At 40.2% G+C, this 14,310-nt stretch overlaps 1 protein-coding gene across 1 annotated transcript in view; it reads right to left on the bottom strand.

The window, feature by feature from the left end:
• Mtrex (Mtr4 exosome RNA helicase) overlaps positions 1 to 14,310 on the bottom strand; it is a 59,545-nt gene that overhangs the window by 18,231 nt on the left and 27,004 nt on the right. Inside the window, exons 16-20 of the mRNA XM_032898877.1 lie at positions 11,183 to 11,333; positions 7,565 to 7,737; positions 7,001 to 7,069; positions 3,846 to 3,974; positions 3,260 to 3,370 (exon numbers count right to left, since the gene is read on the bottom strand). Of these exons, the coding sequence (XP_032754768.1) occupies positions 3,260 to 3,370; positions 3,846 to 3,974; positions 7,001 to 7,069; positions 7,565 to 7,737; positions 11,183 to 11,333 (633 nt within the window). The remainder of the gene's footprint in view (positions 1 to 3,259; positions 3,371 to 3,845; positions 3,975 to 7,000; positions 7,070 to 7,564; positions 7,738 to 11,182; positions 11,334 to 14,310) is intronic.

Below are 14,310 nucleotides of genomic sequence, written 5' to 3'. Positions count from 1 at the left end.
GATCCTGAGTTCAAAGAAGGTGTGGCCCATGGTTTCTCTATCCACCAATAGGAGAAGTCAGTGTTGGGAACTCTAAAAGTCAACTAGAGTCTGAATAGTAGGGGCTGACCCAGCATGGACTGGCCGTGGGTAGGGGCTTACCCAGCATGGACTAGCCGTGGGGTAAACAGAGCTGTGCGGATTAACTGAGTGAGGTCCTGTGCACTTGTCGTCCTAGCTCCTTGGGATGCCCATGCATAGTGATTACTTGAGTTTAGAGTCTGAGACCAACTTGGACAACACAATGAGGTCTTATCTCAGAAAAAGAAGCAAAGAGTAAAACCCAGCTCTCTGTTCTTCACCATCTCAGAGACAGCTGCATCTTCTGCCATGGCATCATCCATGAGACAGGGCAGTGAAGGTCAGGGTAAAAGAATTTGTCATTCTGAGAGCCTTCATCTCTGCTGCACCCTGTACTGACCTCAACAACATGGTCTACATGTTCCAGTATAGGTCCTACCTATCCTCCAGGCACAGTTAAGGCCTGAGAATGAGAAACCTGTCATCTACTGAAGCCTATGCCCATCTTCCAACACTCTGAGAACAGCAAACTGGGAGATGCTGGTGTCTTCACTGTTATAGTGTAGACCAGGACCCACTTCAAGTGTGGGGCAAAAAGAGCTGTCATCATCTCTGCCCCCTCTGCTGAGGCCTCACATTTGAGATGGGCATAAACCAGTACAAGTATGATAACTCAGTTATCAGCAACACCTTCTGCACCACCAACTGCTTAGACCCCCATGACCAAGGTCAACCATGACAACTTGGGTATCATGGAAGGACACAATGACACGATTCACGCCATCACTGCCACTCAGAAGACTGTGGATGGCCCCTCTGGAAAGCTGTGGGGCTACCCAGCTTTTAGTACCACTGCACCCACTGCTGCTGCCAAAGCTAGGGAAGGGCCATTCCAAGCTGAGTGGGAAGCTCACGGGATGGCCTTTGGTGTTCCTGCCTGCAACATGTCCACTGTGGATCTGACAAACCGCCAGGAGAAAGCTGCCAAGTTCGATGACATCAAGAAGGTGGTAGAGCAGGCATTGAAGGCTGTGATGAGAAGCAGGTTGTTTTCTGCAATTTAAATAGTGATGCCCACTCTTGTGTCCTTGATCATGGGCTGGCACTGCTCTCAATGACAACTGTGTAAAGCTCACTTCCTTATGTGACAACACATGGCTACAGCAATAGTGGTGAACCTCAAGGAGTTAAGGAGCCTTGGATTACCCATCCCAGCAAGGACAGAGAGGAAGAAAGCCCTTTTAGCTGCTGAGGAGTCCTGAGGAGTCCCTCACCCTACTCAGCCCCCAACTGAGCATCTCTCCTCAGTTTCTACCCCAGGGCCCGCAGAAAAAGGGGAGGGGCTTAGGAAGCCCTACTCTCTTGAATATGGTTAATAACTCCATGTTATCCCTCCACTTCCCCCAACCTGACTACAGAATAAAAACCAAAACTGCAAAGGCTTTAAATTACCAGCAACTTACCAGATGTTTGCTCTATTCAAAGAGGGAAATATGTCAGAGCAAAGTCATATAATTTCATTCATGAGCTTAACCAATCCTTTTTATTTTTTTAAGATTTATTTATTTTTATTTATATTAGTACACTGTAGGCTGTCTTCAGACACACCAGAAGAGGGCATCAGATCCCATTACAGATGGTTGTGAGCCACCATGTGGTTGCTGGGAATTGAACCCAGGTCCTCTGGAAGAGCAGTCAGGGCTCTTAACCATTGAGCCATCTCTCCAGCCCGCCAATCCTTCTTTTTAAGAAAATGGATTATATAGGTCTAAGTATAAAGACAAAGAAATACTATTCCCCACCTTCCCAACAGACCCCAAAGGTTCCTCTGTGTAGCCCTGTCTCTGGTTGTCCTTGAACTCAAACTAAGAGATCTACCTTCTTAGTGCTGGGTGTACCACCACTGCCAGGCTAAAATTTTAGTTCTGAAGTTTTCAAATGTACATTGAGAAGCAAAAGAGGACTCTTTGGTCCTCAAGTGAAGAGGTTCTTCTAGCCAGCTCATCTGCAACTCTTCCTGTCTTTTGAACAGGTGACTGATGAGATCAAGGGGAAACCAGTCTGTCTGATGCGTTCAGACAAACCGAGACAATGTGAAGCTCCTGCTGAAGTTAACATCTGACTGAACACGGGCTACAGCAGGATGTTTCCGTACTCAAGTAAAGCCAGGTAGCTAGCAATTTACCTCAATAAAAAATTCATTCCAATTTAAAGTCTAAACAGAAAAACAATCGTGACGTTTTCCTGAAGAACAAAGTTAATCGCTTTCCCCAGACAACGGCAACACTTGTGCTAACTGAAAACTAATCAAGTACATATCTGCTCATAGCTATGGCACTGTTTTGAATTATTAGAAAAAAATTATTGGAGCAGTGTATTTAATTTCCCTTCCAATTTATTTGCTAATGGACTGTTAGTGTACACTGTTATTAGTGTATTAGGAGTACTTTTTTTTTCTTCTTCTTCTTTTTTCTTTTTTTCGGAGCTGGGGACCAAACCCAGGGCTAAATCCCCAACCCAGGAGTACCTTTTTTTTTAGAACAGTACTTAGCATCTCCATAAACATTTTTAAAAAATTCTCAAGAGAAGCACTAATTTTAGGAAGCCTATGGACCACAACTTGAAAGTTTGTACCCCACAATCTAGAGAGATGGTTTGTCAGTTAAGAGCATTTGTTGTTGAGGATCCAGGTTCAATTCCTAGTGCCACATGATGACTCACAGCCATCCAGCTCTCCAGTTCCAGGATATACAGCCCTCTCCTCTGACACCGGCTGCAGGATGTGTGCATACATACAGGGAAAATACTCAGAGAAAATAAAGAAATCTTTTCAAAGAGCCCAACTCTAAAATGAAAGCAATCTACTTACCACTGTTTCCTCATATTCTAGGGAATATTCTCTGTATAGTATTGTACAGTAAGTGCTATTCAACAATTTTAACCAACTTTTTCATGTTTATGAATCAGAAAATCCTATTTATCATAGCACAGTGAAGATTAACAGTGCAGTTTTATGAGTCTCCCTTCAGTAATACACACTGTTGCTGTACTCAGAACAGATCTACGAGTAGTTCTGCTCTGATTCACTATTATGTGTTTGTAGTTTTTTTCTGAAATACATGTAAAAGCATTTCAATCATCTCTGGATAAATCCTATTTGTATAAAATTTCTATCTAGGTTCTAAGTGGACGTTTATACCTGTATGGATTTTAGGACACTCTGTCTGTTGTCCACGGGTCGGAGGTCTTTTGGAATGTAGAGTCTAACAGTGCTGATGGCAGACAGGAGATGCACCAAAACCGGAACAACCTACAAAATACAACAGGAGGATTAAATCCCACATGTCCAAACTTGCATCCACGGAAGACAGCAGCACTTACAGTATGTCACAGGCATAAATAATCCTTGTAGACCAACTACTTCCCACAAAGCCTAGCAAATCTAAAGAGTCACACAAAAGGTTAAGGAGTCAGGGAAGGAGCAGGCAAGCTCCAGACGGAGTGGAATGAGATGAAGAAAAAAGCACGTGAAGAGAAGGCAGTACAGCCAAGGAGACTGAAATCTGTGTGAAATTATTCACTTTTCTTTGTTGTTATTTCCCTGGTTCTAATTTGATAAAGAAAAACTGAGCAGCTCTTACAAACCCCTGCAGAGACTTGAGGTGATTTCAATGTTAAGATACCTGGAACCCTCTAGTTCAGAAAGCGTGCTTTATGTTCAGTTCAGCATGGCCACAGCACAGTGACGGTGACTAAGAGCTGTGAAGATGAAAAGGCAGACGAACCTGCATCTCCCCCTTCTCATCCGGCTTTGCTGGCTTTGCTGCCTCTGTGGCGGAGTTTTTCAGGCTCTCCTTGCTACAGCGCAGGAGCACTTCCACCACGTACAAGGGATCCAGTTCGCCAGAATTGGGCTAGAGAGGCAGGATGGAGCGAAGTGCATTAACTCTGGGTATACACAGGGCTTATCTTCTCAGAACACACATGACTGCAAGGCAGCCCAGTAAATGTTTACTTCATAAAATGTTGTCTCTATATCCTTCAGAGTGGTCTAGCCAATGGTAAGTACAGCTGCTTATTAATTCTAACATAATATCATGACCATGATCACCAGTGACATCAAATATCAAGTTTCTACTGAGCAGTGTGTAATAAAACTATGCCAAAATTAAAAAAGCACAAAATCAGTAGTTGCTTCTCTCCCTAAGAAGCAACACGCAAGACACTCCCTACTACTTACATGATTCCATGGGACGTCACACCATGTGACAGTGCATCTAGTCCTTTTACGTCCTCTAGGATAAGATCACCTAACATTCTCAGATGCAACCACATCTGACTGTCTGCTTTTAGGTTGCTTTGAGACAAGGTCTTGCTCTATAGTTTCAGCTGGCCTTGAACTATTTATTCACCCAATGACGGGCTTTTTCATTAAAATTCTTTTTCATACACTATATTTTGACCATTTTCTTTCCCCTCTAACTCTACCAGATTCCCTACTCCTACCCACCTCCCTAATTCTAACTTCATGTTCATTCTCCCTCCCCAATAAAAAAATCAAAACGAACACTCAGACCGCAGCACTAAGCCACTGCGTACGGTTTAATCACATCTTCTGGGACTGATGTATTTAGTTTTCAGTAAAGAATTTCTTCTCACTTCTAATAAAATAAGGTTTTTTGTTTTTTTTTTAATATAAACTAAATAAAAGGAAAGCTTGTCGGAAGGTATACAACATGATTGCTGGGCTCTATCCAGAGCATTTCTAAAAAGATGACATAACAATTACAATAATAAAATATCTATAATCTACTTCTGCAAATAACTACCAATACCTTAACAAAAGTAACACATATTTTGAAATACAAATCAGAAGCACAATCACTAGATCAATGTCTCCAAACAAGGCAAACTTCATCTCCAGTATTTTCAGTCAAGAAGGAAAATTAGTTTTTCCTCATCATTGATATTCAAAAAAAAGTTTCAAAGTTAAAACCAACTATCAATTTCTCCTGAGACTGTCATATTTTCAAAATGGAAAACAAACAACATGTCTAAGTAGAATGTAGTCTACGATCTGAAGAATGGGTTAACTGAAAGTGTGAGAGTACACAGTATACCCAGACAAAAGAATCTGCTGAAACTGTGAGTGGGACGGGAACATGGCCCATGGGGTAAGTGTCTGATGAGCAAGTCTGAAGACCTGAGTTCTACCTTGACAACCCCAAGTGGAAGAACCAACTCCCAAAAGCTGTCCACTGCACTGTCCACTGCATATGTACAGTGGCAAGTGTGTGTGAGCATTCACATACTATATGCATAGTAATGCAAAGTGTGTGCACTCATACACACAATTATGCAAATGGTGTAAAAGGCACAAAATCAATGTATATATTGAGGTAATATTTCAAAAGTAATAAAATGTATTTCACAGTCTTAGTCATCAGAAGAACACATACAGATTGGTGAAAAACAGATTCTTGATCAATTGAAATAGAAAATTAGTGTGTTCTACTCAAGTCTTCATTCTATCTTTGTCCAGAATTCTCAATATTTAGTGTGGCACTTTTATATATAGGCTAAAGATTAAGAGAGGCAAATAATATTTTTAGAACTTTGTGTACTGAGAAGTTAAAGATATAATTAGATTAGGTATAATTTTTTTCTTTCTTAAAAATGCAAGATCTTACATTTCCTACAGCCCTGACATTGGTGGCATGGCAGTACAGGAAAGAAACCACGAAAGACAGCCATTTAAGAGGACTATCTCAAAAAATCGCCCAGTCACAAAAATCACTAAAAATCAGTAACGGCAGCAAATAATTGTGTTATCTCAGCCAAAACTACTACTTCCCTTCATCCCTCTTCCCAGCTCACTGTAACAGAAATTTCAATGCAAGGCCCAAATTACAGGAGGGCTCCCTTCCTTGTGACCCACTGTGGAGGGATCACTTTCAGGAGCTAAACTCTCCAGTTTTAGTCACCAGCAATTCTCATGCTTCTCCTGGTTGCCCGTGGTTGAGACTGAGCACTGAGATAGTGATACTAAATTACAGTAGTTCTCTTGGCCCGGCCCCCAGTGGCTGCCACAGGTCTCCCTAGGGCATAGGGCTACTACCGTCCAGGATGACTATGGATAGATTCAACGCCCAGTTCTCACCCTACTCCAGAAACAAGGCCAAATGGTGGTGGGCATTGGACAGAATTTATATACAGTAGCTATTTTACTGCTTCGAATTCCTGTTAGCTGCTTACTACTGTCTTCTAAACAAATGAGCACAAGATTTCATATCCACTAACCCTGAAAATGTAGTAAACTGGAAAATGGGATGAGTTTAACAATACTTCAAAAGTAGTCCTATAAATTAGTGATTGCTAATAAAGATAATTTAATGAAGGGTGTGTGTGAAAGACCTTAACTATTTTCGACAACAAATAGCTTTAACACTACAGGGTGCATCTCAAGGCTTCATTCTTAATGACCCCATACTTACCTGGAACAGAGAAGTTAGTCAATTATTTTAAAAGCAAACTCTCCATTTTAAAGATAAAACCAGATGTGGAGATGCAGTTACCATGGCTTGAGATTACTTACTAGCCTAACGAAGAATGCCCACTACAACTAAAATAAATAAATACTATTACTACATGGCTGACATTTCAAGATCAACTACTCTTCCAAAAAATTAACCAGATATTTTATTTCATAAACAATAATTATTCCAAATTACTCATATAAATATCTGCCAATTTTCCTTTATTAATGGCTCCATTATAAAAGAATCTTAATGAATGGTTATCTCCTTTAAATTCAAACAGCAGAAACTGATTTTTTTTCCAACACTCAAATGGAAATGCAGGAAAAAGAAACAAAAGCGTGGTCTCATGAAAGGAGACTCTATTGTTGGCAAATCTGAGTCCCTGCAGGGCTGCAGCTTACCTTAACGTTTGACTTTTTTGAGAAGTTCACCACTACTCCCCAGCCGAAATCATCACCTTCATTCTTCACCTGAGAATAAAACAAGCAGACAAAACTTGTGTTTATATTCAAAGTGCAATTGGAGCCTTCTAAACCTACATTACAGGCTAATAAGACTTTAACATTTCCCTAGTGTTTAAAAGATCACAAGGAAGTGAATTAATTTTACAGTAAAACAAAAACAAAACAAAAAACCAACACTAGATTTCATTGGTTGGTCCCCAGGAATCTCTTAATGACAAACATATGCTAAAGAGAACACTATTTGTTCTGAGAATATTAAGTATTTATATCTACTGATTGGAGACTTAAAATGGGCTCACTTTTAGATACCATTTCAAAATTAGAAAGCTGAGATGTGTTGACTAAAAGGCTTCATGGAAACTCCTATGTGGGGACAAAGTGAAATGTCAGATCCTGCTCACCTCCCGTAGCAGGAAGCACTTTACCAACATGAGCAAGTCTTTCATCAAAATATTTAATATCCTCTAATATACGAGCACCTGATATAGAACCATGGCATACCTTTACTAAACGGCCTGGTTGTAGAAAGGGTAAGCAGTATTTTGGCTTATGAATATATTCTTCAATCTCTTTTCCCAGCTTGGCAAGTTGCTGTCTAATCTTGTAATAGATGACCACATTTTCTTCATTGGGAATTACTATTTTATTATACTGCTCTTCCGAGTTCTTTACCTCTGTAAATAAAGCACAGGTCACAATGCTATCAAAACTACTATGTACCTCACCTAAATTAAAACCAAGACCACTTTTCTACTAGGAATCTACAGACCCAAGCCAGTTACTGAATGATGTAAGAAGGACTGTGTCTCCTCTACCTTCCCTCTATTATAAGGGTATTTTCTCTGTCTCCCTACAGGCATGCAGCATCCTCTGTGCTAACCTACTGCCTATGTGTCTACTCCCAACTGGCCTTCATCCAGTGTGAACTCCCTCCCTACAGCACGCCATTACGTTCGGTCTAGTGTTAGCTGTTGTTTCTCTGGCAAACTATGCATTGCACTTGTTGCCATTATATAGTTCCAGAACTTTGTATGAACACAAACGTTCACAGTTCGTGGATGTGCGACCACAGTGACTCTTCAGCTATTTGTCCACAGTGCTACTACAAATAGTCATGAAAAGCCTTTGTCTGAACATATTTTAACTCAGCCATGAGTGGAGCTGCTGGGTCATATGGTAATTTTCCTAAGAAACTTTTTAATGATTTTCTATAGTAACATACCCTTTGGTTGTTTACCTTTTGTTAAAAAATACTAATCCAGTGGCCGTGTAAAACAATGTAAAACAGTTTTGAATTGCACCTCTTAGCAATGACACTCAACATTCTATTGATGTACTTTGGCCATGTGTATATGGCTTGTTCTTAGTTTACTTATTTACAAATTTTGCAGAACTGGGAAATGACCCCAGGACCTTGCACATGCTAGAAAAGTATCCGCCCACTAAGCCCCACCCCCAGCCCATTTGCCCATTTTAAACTGAACTGTCTTTTGTTGAGTCCTAAGAGTTGATTACACATTACAGATCTACATTTTTTACTAGAGTGTTTGCAAATATTTATCCTATTTCTACCTACTCCATAGTTTCAAAATCAAGTTTTTACTTTTGTTGAAATCTAATTCATTCACACAGGTATTTGTTCCTATTTTCTGTATTATTGCTAAGACATCAATGGCAAATGTGAAGAGATCTGTGCCTGTGCTATCTATGCTGTCTTGAGTTTCCTAATATGACTTCATTGTGGACTTGTCTTTTCCTTTCCCTCCCTTTCTTTCTCTCTCTCTCTCTCTTTCCTTTGTTCATTTTTTGTTTTTCAAGACAGGGTTTCTCTATGTAGCCCTAGCTGTCCTAGAACTCTGTACACAAGGCTGGCCTGAACTCAGAGATCCATCTGCATCTGCCTCCCAAATGCAGGAATTTTACTCCTGCTCCAGCACTGATCGGTTTTGCCCCACTTTGGATTAATACTGAACTCCTATTTAACCTGTAATGCTTCCTAATTTTGAGAATTAAAGAAAAGATAAAACTTCAGTATACATAACCCATAAATCTTTCCTAGAGACTAACTGAAACAACATATAGATATTCCTAGCTGAGAGTGTAACACAGTAACCAAGAAGAATGCTGCAACTGCAGTATCGGTTTATCATCTTAACACTTGCACAGACGAGTTATTCCGTACGACTGCTGATCTTCTGTATCCCTGTCACCTTTTAATGAACCATTTCACTACTCACAGAAACTGAATTTAATTCACTAACTAGAATACTATCTGTCATGGCACACATAATAGAAGCAGATTATCAGAAAAACAAAACAACTGACAGTTTACAGAAGGAGTTACAGAGTTAGGTCAGTGGCTAAGTGCTTGTTATGCAAGCTTGGGGACCTCAGCTTAAATCTTGGGTACCCATGGCAGGCACTTCTGTAACTCCAGTGTTACAGGGTGGATTCTGGGGGCTTGTTGGTCAGCCAGGTTAGCTTAAACAGACAAATCTTATTTAAAAAATAAGGTAGGGACAGAAAGATGACTCAGCAGATAAAGATATGTGCTACTAATTCTGATGCACCCAACTTCAATTCCCCACATGGTGGACCCACATAACGGGGGTGAAAATTGACTCCTGAAAGTTGTTCTGACTTCTAGATGTATACCAGGACATGTGTGGCCTATTCCCAAAATAAAGTAATAAAAAACTAGTGGCGGGCTAAAGAGATTGTTCCATGAACCAGAACGTGTGTTCTACAAGCAGAATGATCTCTAGCGTCCACATAAAAACCTAGGGATGGCTGCTCATGCCAATAACCATTGATATATGAGAGAAACAGGAAGGTCACCAGGGCATGATGGCCCCCAACATAGCAAAAAATATGATCCAGGTTCAGTGAAAGACCGTCTCAAGGGAATGAGGCAGAGTGCTAGGAGGAAACCTGATGCCCCACCTCTGGATTCCACATATGCACATATATACAAACATACACAACACCAAAAAACAAGAAGGGTGCATAACCCGGAGGAAGACACTCAGTGTGAAGTTCCAGCTTCCACATGCATGCACCCACACATTTACATCACACCCACAAAGTTAAATCTGCAGGATACTAGACCAACAGAAGCCATGAAGTGGTTTATAAACGCGGACACTAAGAAAACAGATGCGAAAGCTGTAAAACAGTGGCTGTGTCTGTACAGCTGTCTCTGTGTATTAAGAATTAGATATTTTGAAATTGCTCAATTCAAACCCAGATTAGAGCACTGTTATTTTTTTTAATGATTCACAAGTGTTTCAAAGTTAGAGGCAGATGTGTCTTCCTCTATCCCTTTCCACTTTATTTTTTAAAGATGTGTTTATTTATTTACTTTATTTCTATGAGCACACTGTAGCTGTCTTCAGACACACCAGAGGATGGCGTCGGATCCCATGACAGATGGTTGTAAGCCACCATGTGGTTGCTGGGAACTGAACTCAGGACTCTGGAAGGAAGAGCAGGCAGTGCTCTTAACCACTGAGCTGCTCTCCAGCTCTCCACTTTACATTTTAAGACATGGATTCTTAGTGAATGGAGGTCACCAATTAGTTAGACTTGTTAGGCAGGAACATCAGGGATCAGCTGTCTGTCATTCCATCAGTACCAAGGCTGTGACCATGCAGCCTACTAACATGACACCACACAGATTTAAAACAAACAGAATATGGATCCAGGAAGTGAATTCAAGGCCCACACGTGCTCGGCAGGCACTTTACTTACTGTGCCATCTTCCTAGCCTGTCACAGCACTCTTGTGAGACATCATTTTACAAATCACATTTTATACTGAACTTTTTGTCACATGATTATTCCAGGACATAAAATATGTATTTTTTTTAAAAAAATAACAAATTATACAATGGTTGAACCAACTAGAAAAAAACTATTTTGTCAGAACTGTCTATACTTATTTTGAATGTTCCAGTCTATAAATGTTCTAGATGACAATTCTACATTCTTTAACTTAATGGCCAAGATTTGCTTTATTAGACAAACAAAAACAAACAAGCAAAAAACAGTGCTCAAACCACCAAACAAGACAGTTACTCTGTTGCTGAGTCTAGTTAAAGAAAGGAAATTTTGTACTTACTTTCTACAACTCCTGGAATTGCTCTATAATGCTGAAACTGGTAGAAGGATTTTTCAAGCATGTACTCGGGATTAATTTCTTCTACTCTTAGTAAGTTCAAAACCATGTTGTACGTTAGATGGAAAGCACTATTCAGAGGATCAGCTGAGCCCTAAAAGAAAAAGCATGACAATTTTGCACATCTCTAAAATAAACTCACACAAGACTTTTAACATGGTTAATAATAATTTACCTATACTAACAAATACGGCAATATACAAATTCTTTTCTTTGAAGCAAAGTGACAAAATGGTTAATATCTTTAAAAGTATAAAGGGAATAAAATCCCAGACAGTGGTGGTGCATGCCTTTAACCACAGTGCTGGGGAGGCAGAGGCAGGAAGCTCTCTGAGTTCAAGGTCAGCCTGGTCTACAAAGAGAGTTCCAAGACAGCCAAGACTACACAGAGAGACCCTGTCTTACAAAAACAAAACAAAAACCAGTAGGGATATAGTGGTTCAAAGACTACAAACTATGCTTAACTCTCTTTCCTTCCAAGCACAAGAAAGGATTGCTTTTTTGGTCTCCAAGTGGGTGGGAACAAGTGTATGAGAGAATGAGATGTCACGTTCTGACCAAGCATTTGACTGCTGATAGAGAGGGCTCTATGCGCTTTCCTGGCACAGCGACGGCCAATGTACCAGCTGGCTGCTCTCTGAAGGATGCTGAGCAGGGTCTGTCCTAACAACTTGTGAGGAGAACAGAGCGAGCAGGCCAGAGAGAAACCTTAGTTGCTAAGGTTAGGCTAGTGAGTGCAGCATAGCCTAGCCTGCAGTGACCAAATTACTAATATTTCAGAGTGAGATCTGGATGAAAACAATACACTGGAACTGTGTGTCATCAAGCTGCTAATATAGCTCCCCCATTACAAACCTGTCTCTATACTTTGGTAATTACTTTTCACCAAAGTGTGGCTGTCACCAAAGAAGAGACAGGTTAATGACTAGACACTAAAAATATTTGTCATTAAATATAATAAATCTTGTTGTAGATTTTTTTTTTACTGTAGAAAACTATTAGCTTGCACCAATTTGTCTTTCATCCAAAATATTGTCCCAATATCTAAGCTCACACCCTGTAGCAGTGACTCTTCAGAATAATTTTTTCTGGATAAAAATACTTTGCAAGTGTGAAAGTCGTTGCACAGTCATACAAGAGTCATCACAAGTTTTTAAATTGTTTCCTCAGTTCCTTATCCCATTTCCATCCACGGGCTGCACTTTCTCCTTTCTTAGTCACTGTCTCTACTTGTAGTCCATGCCTAACTTAAAAGGATTGCTTCTAACCCATCTTTCCTCACAAAGGCTGCCAGGATTTTCACATCACATGAAAGTGAGTGAAAGGTCAGATCCTGAGAAGGTGCACACTGACAGGTGAGTGCACGCCACACAGCTCTAAGCGGCAGGATGAACTGAGTAATCGCTGTTAGACCACTCGGGGGCCAACTACTGGGACTTCAGAATTATAAATGTATGCAGACATATTTGTGATGAGAGTAGAACTTTTACTCAACTTTTAGATGAAGGTGTTCCTAAAGACTGAAAAGGAAAACAGAGCTATCCGCTGGGAGGACAATGATGATGTTTCTAAACTCTAACTTTATCTATTTCATTTAAAAATAAGGCCCCAAGCAGGTGAACTTAGAAAGCCCAGATTCATGGACAAGAGTGTGCTTTAAAACTAACTTGACAGGTCCTATAGCAAGGAAAGGGACTAAGTTCCAATTTAGGAGTTACTTCTGCTTCATTCCTTTGTTTAAGTCAACTACTGCAGATGGTTTCCTCAGTGCACTTACTTACATTAGTATTTCTGTCATGAGTGCTATCATTCTCATGAAATGGTTCTTCAGACCTAACTATTCCTAAATATAATTCCATTATGATTCATGACTTTGTTTACCAATAAGATATGACAAGTAATTCCTCTACATACAGATACTAAAATTAATCATATACTTTAAAACAAATTTTATATTTTCTTCTCATAAACTAGATAAAAAGCTGCTGAAGCCAAGAAGTTCTTTGAAGGCCAGTTATGACAACACACGCCTGTTGTAATCTAGTCTCCGGAGATGGAAACAAGAGGGCCAGGACAAGTTCAAAGCCAGCCCAAGGGCTACATAGTAAGCTTGAAGGTGACTAGACCTCATTAGACTCTGACTTAAAAAAAAAAAAAAAAAATCAGACAAATGAAAATCCCAGGTTATTCAAAACTCAGAGTTAGTAGAATGAGTGCCAGCAGACAAAGATGTTTGCCACCAAACCGGAATACCTAATTTCAAGCCTGGAATCCACATGGTAGGAAAGAAGTGAGTTGTGACTCACTCCCCTCCCACAAATGGTGCTTAAATAAATAAATAAATAAATAAATAAATAAAATTAAGGCACAGGGAAAGGCTCCTTTGCAATAAAGATGAAGAATTTAGGGTATGACTAGGATGCTTGTAATTAGAGAGGGTGAACTAAAGGTCACTAGTAAGTTAATGTTTCGGACCGTCTACCCTTACAAGGACACAGACAGTCATCACCCAAAGTAGTTGCATCACGCACTCTCCCTCCCATCCCATCAGTAAGGGCTGAGTTGCCCACAGAGATGGAAAGTACAGAGTACTAAATCTGGACGCTAAGTTTGTCCCCCTGCCCTTTCTGGAGACTAAGCAGCCATGACATCTGCGGGGGTTGCAGGTGAAACCATATACATAATCAGCCTCTTCTAACTCCCTACGCCCAGATAGCTACAGACTATCAACTCACCTTGAAAGGTAGACCAGCCAATAAAACTAACTTAAAGTCATCACTGTGACAGTATCTGTGTCTCTATGGATGTGGCACCTGTCAATAATAAATCTGATGGCCTATAGCTTAGGCGGGAAATAGGAGTGGGACATCCAGGAGGCAGAAAGGAATCTGGGAGAGTACAAGGTAAAAAATTCTCTGGGGAAGATGTGACAAGACAGATGCTTGGTTCCTGAGCGCAAGTAACCAGCTACTGTGGCAGAATATAGATTAGAATAAATGGATTGTTTTAAGTTATGATCTAGTCTGAGAAGAGCCTAGCTATGTGGCCAAGGTATCTGTAAATATATTTTC

This window comes from Rattus rattus, chromosome 3 (assembly GCF_011064425.1).
Source record: "Rattus rattus isolate New Zealand chromosome 3, Rrattus_CSIRO_v1, whole genome shotgun sequence".
Lineage (NCBI taxonomy): Eukaryota > Metazoa > Chordata > Mammalia > Rodentia > Muridae > Rattus > Rattus rattus.
This window is presented reverse-complemented; position numbering and strand designations above follow the sequence as displayed.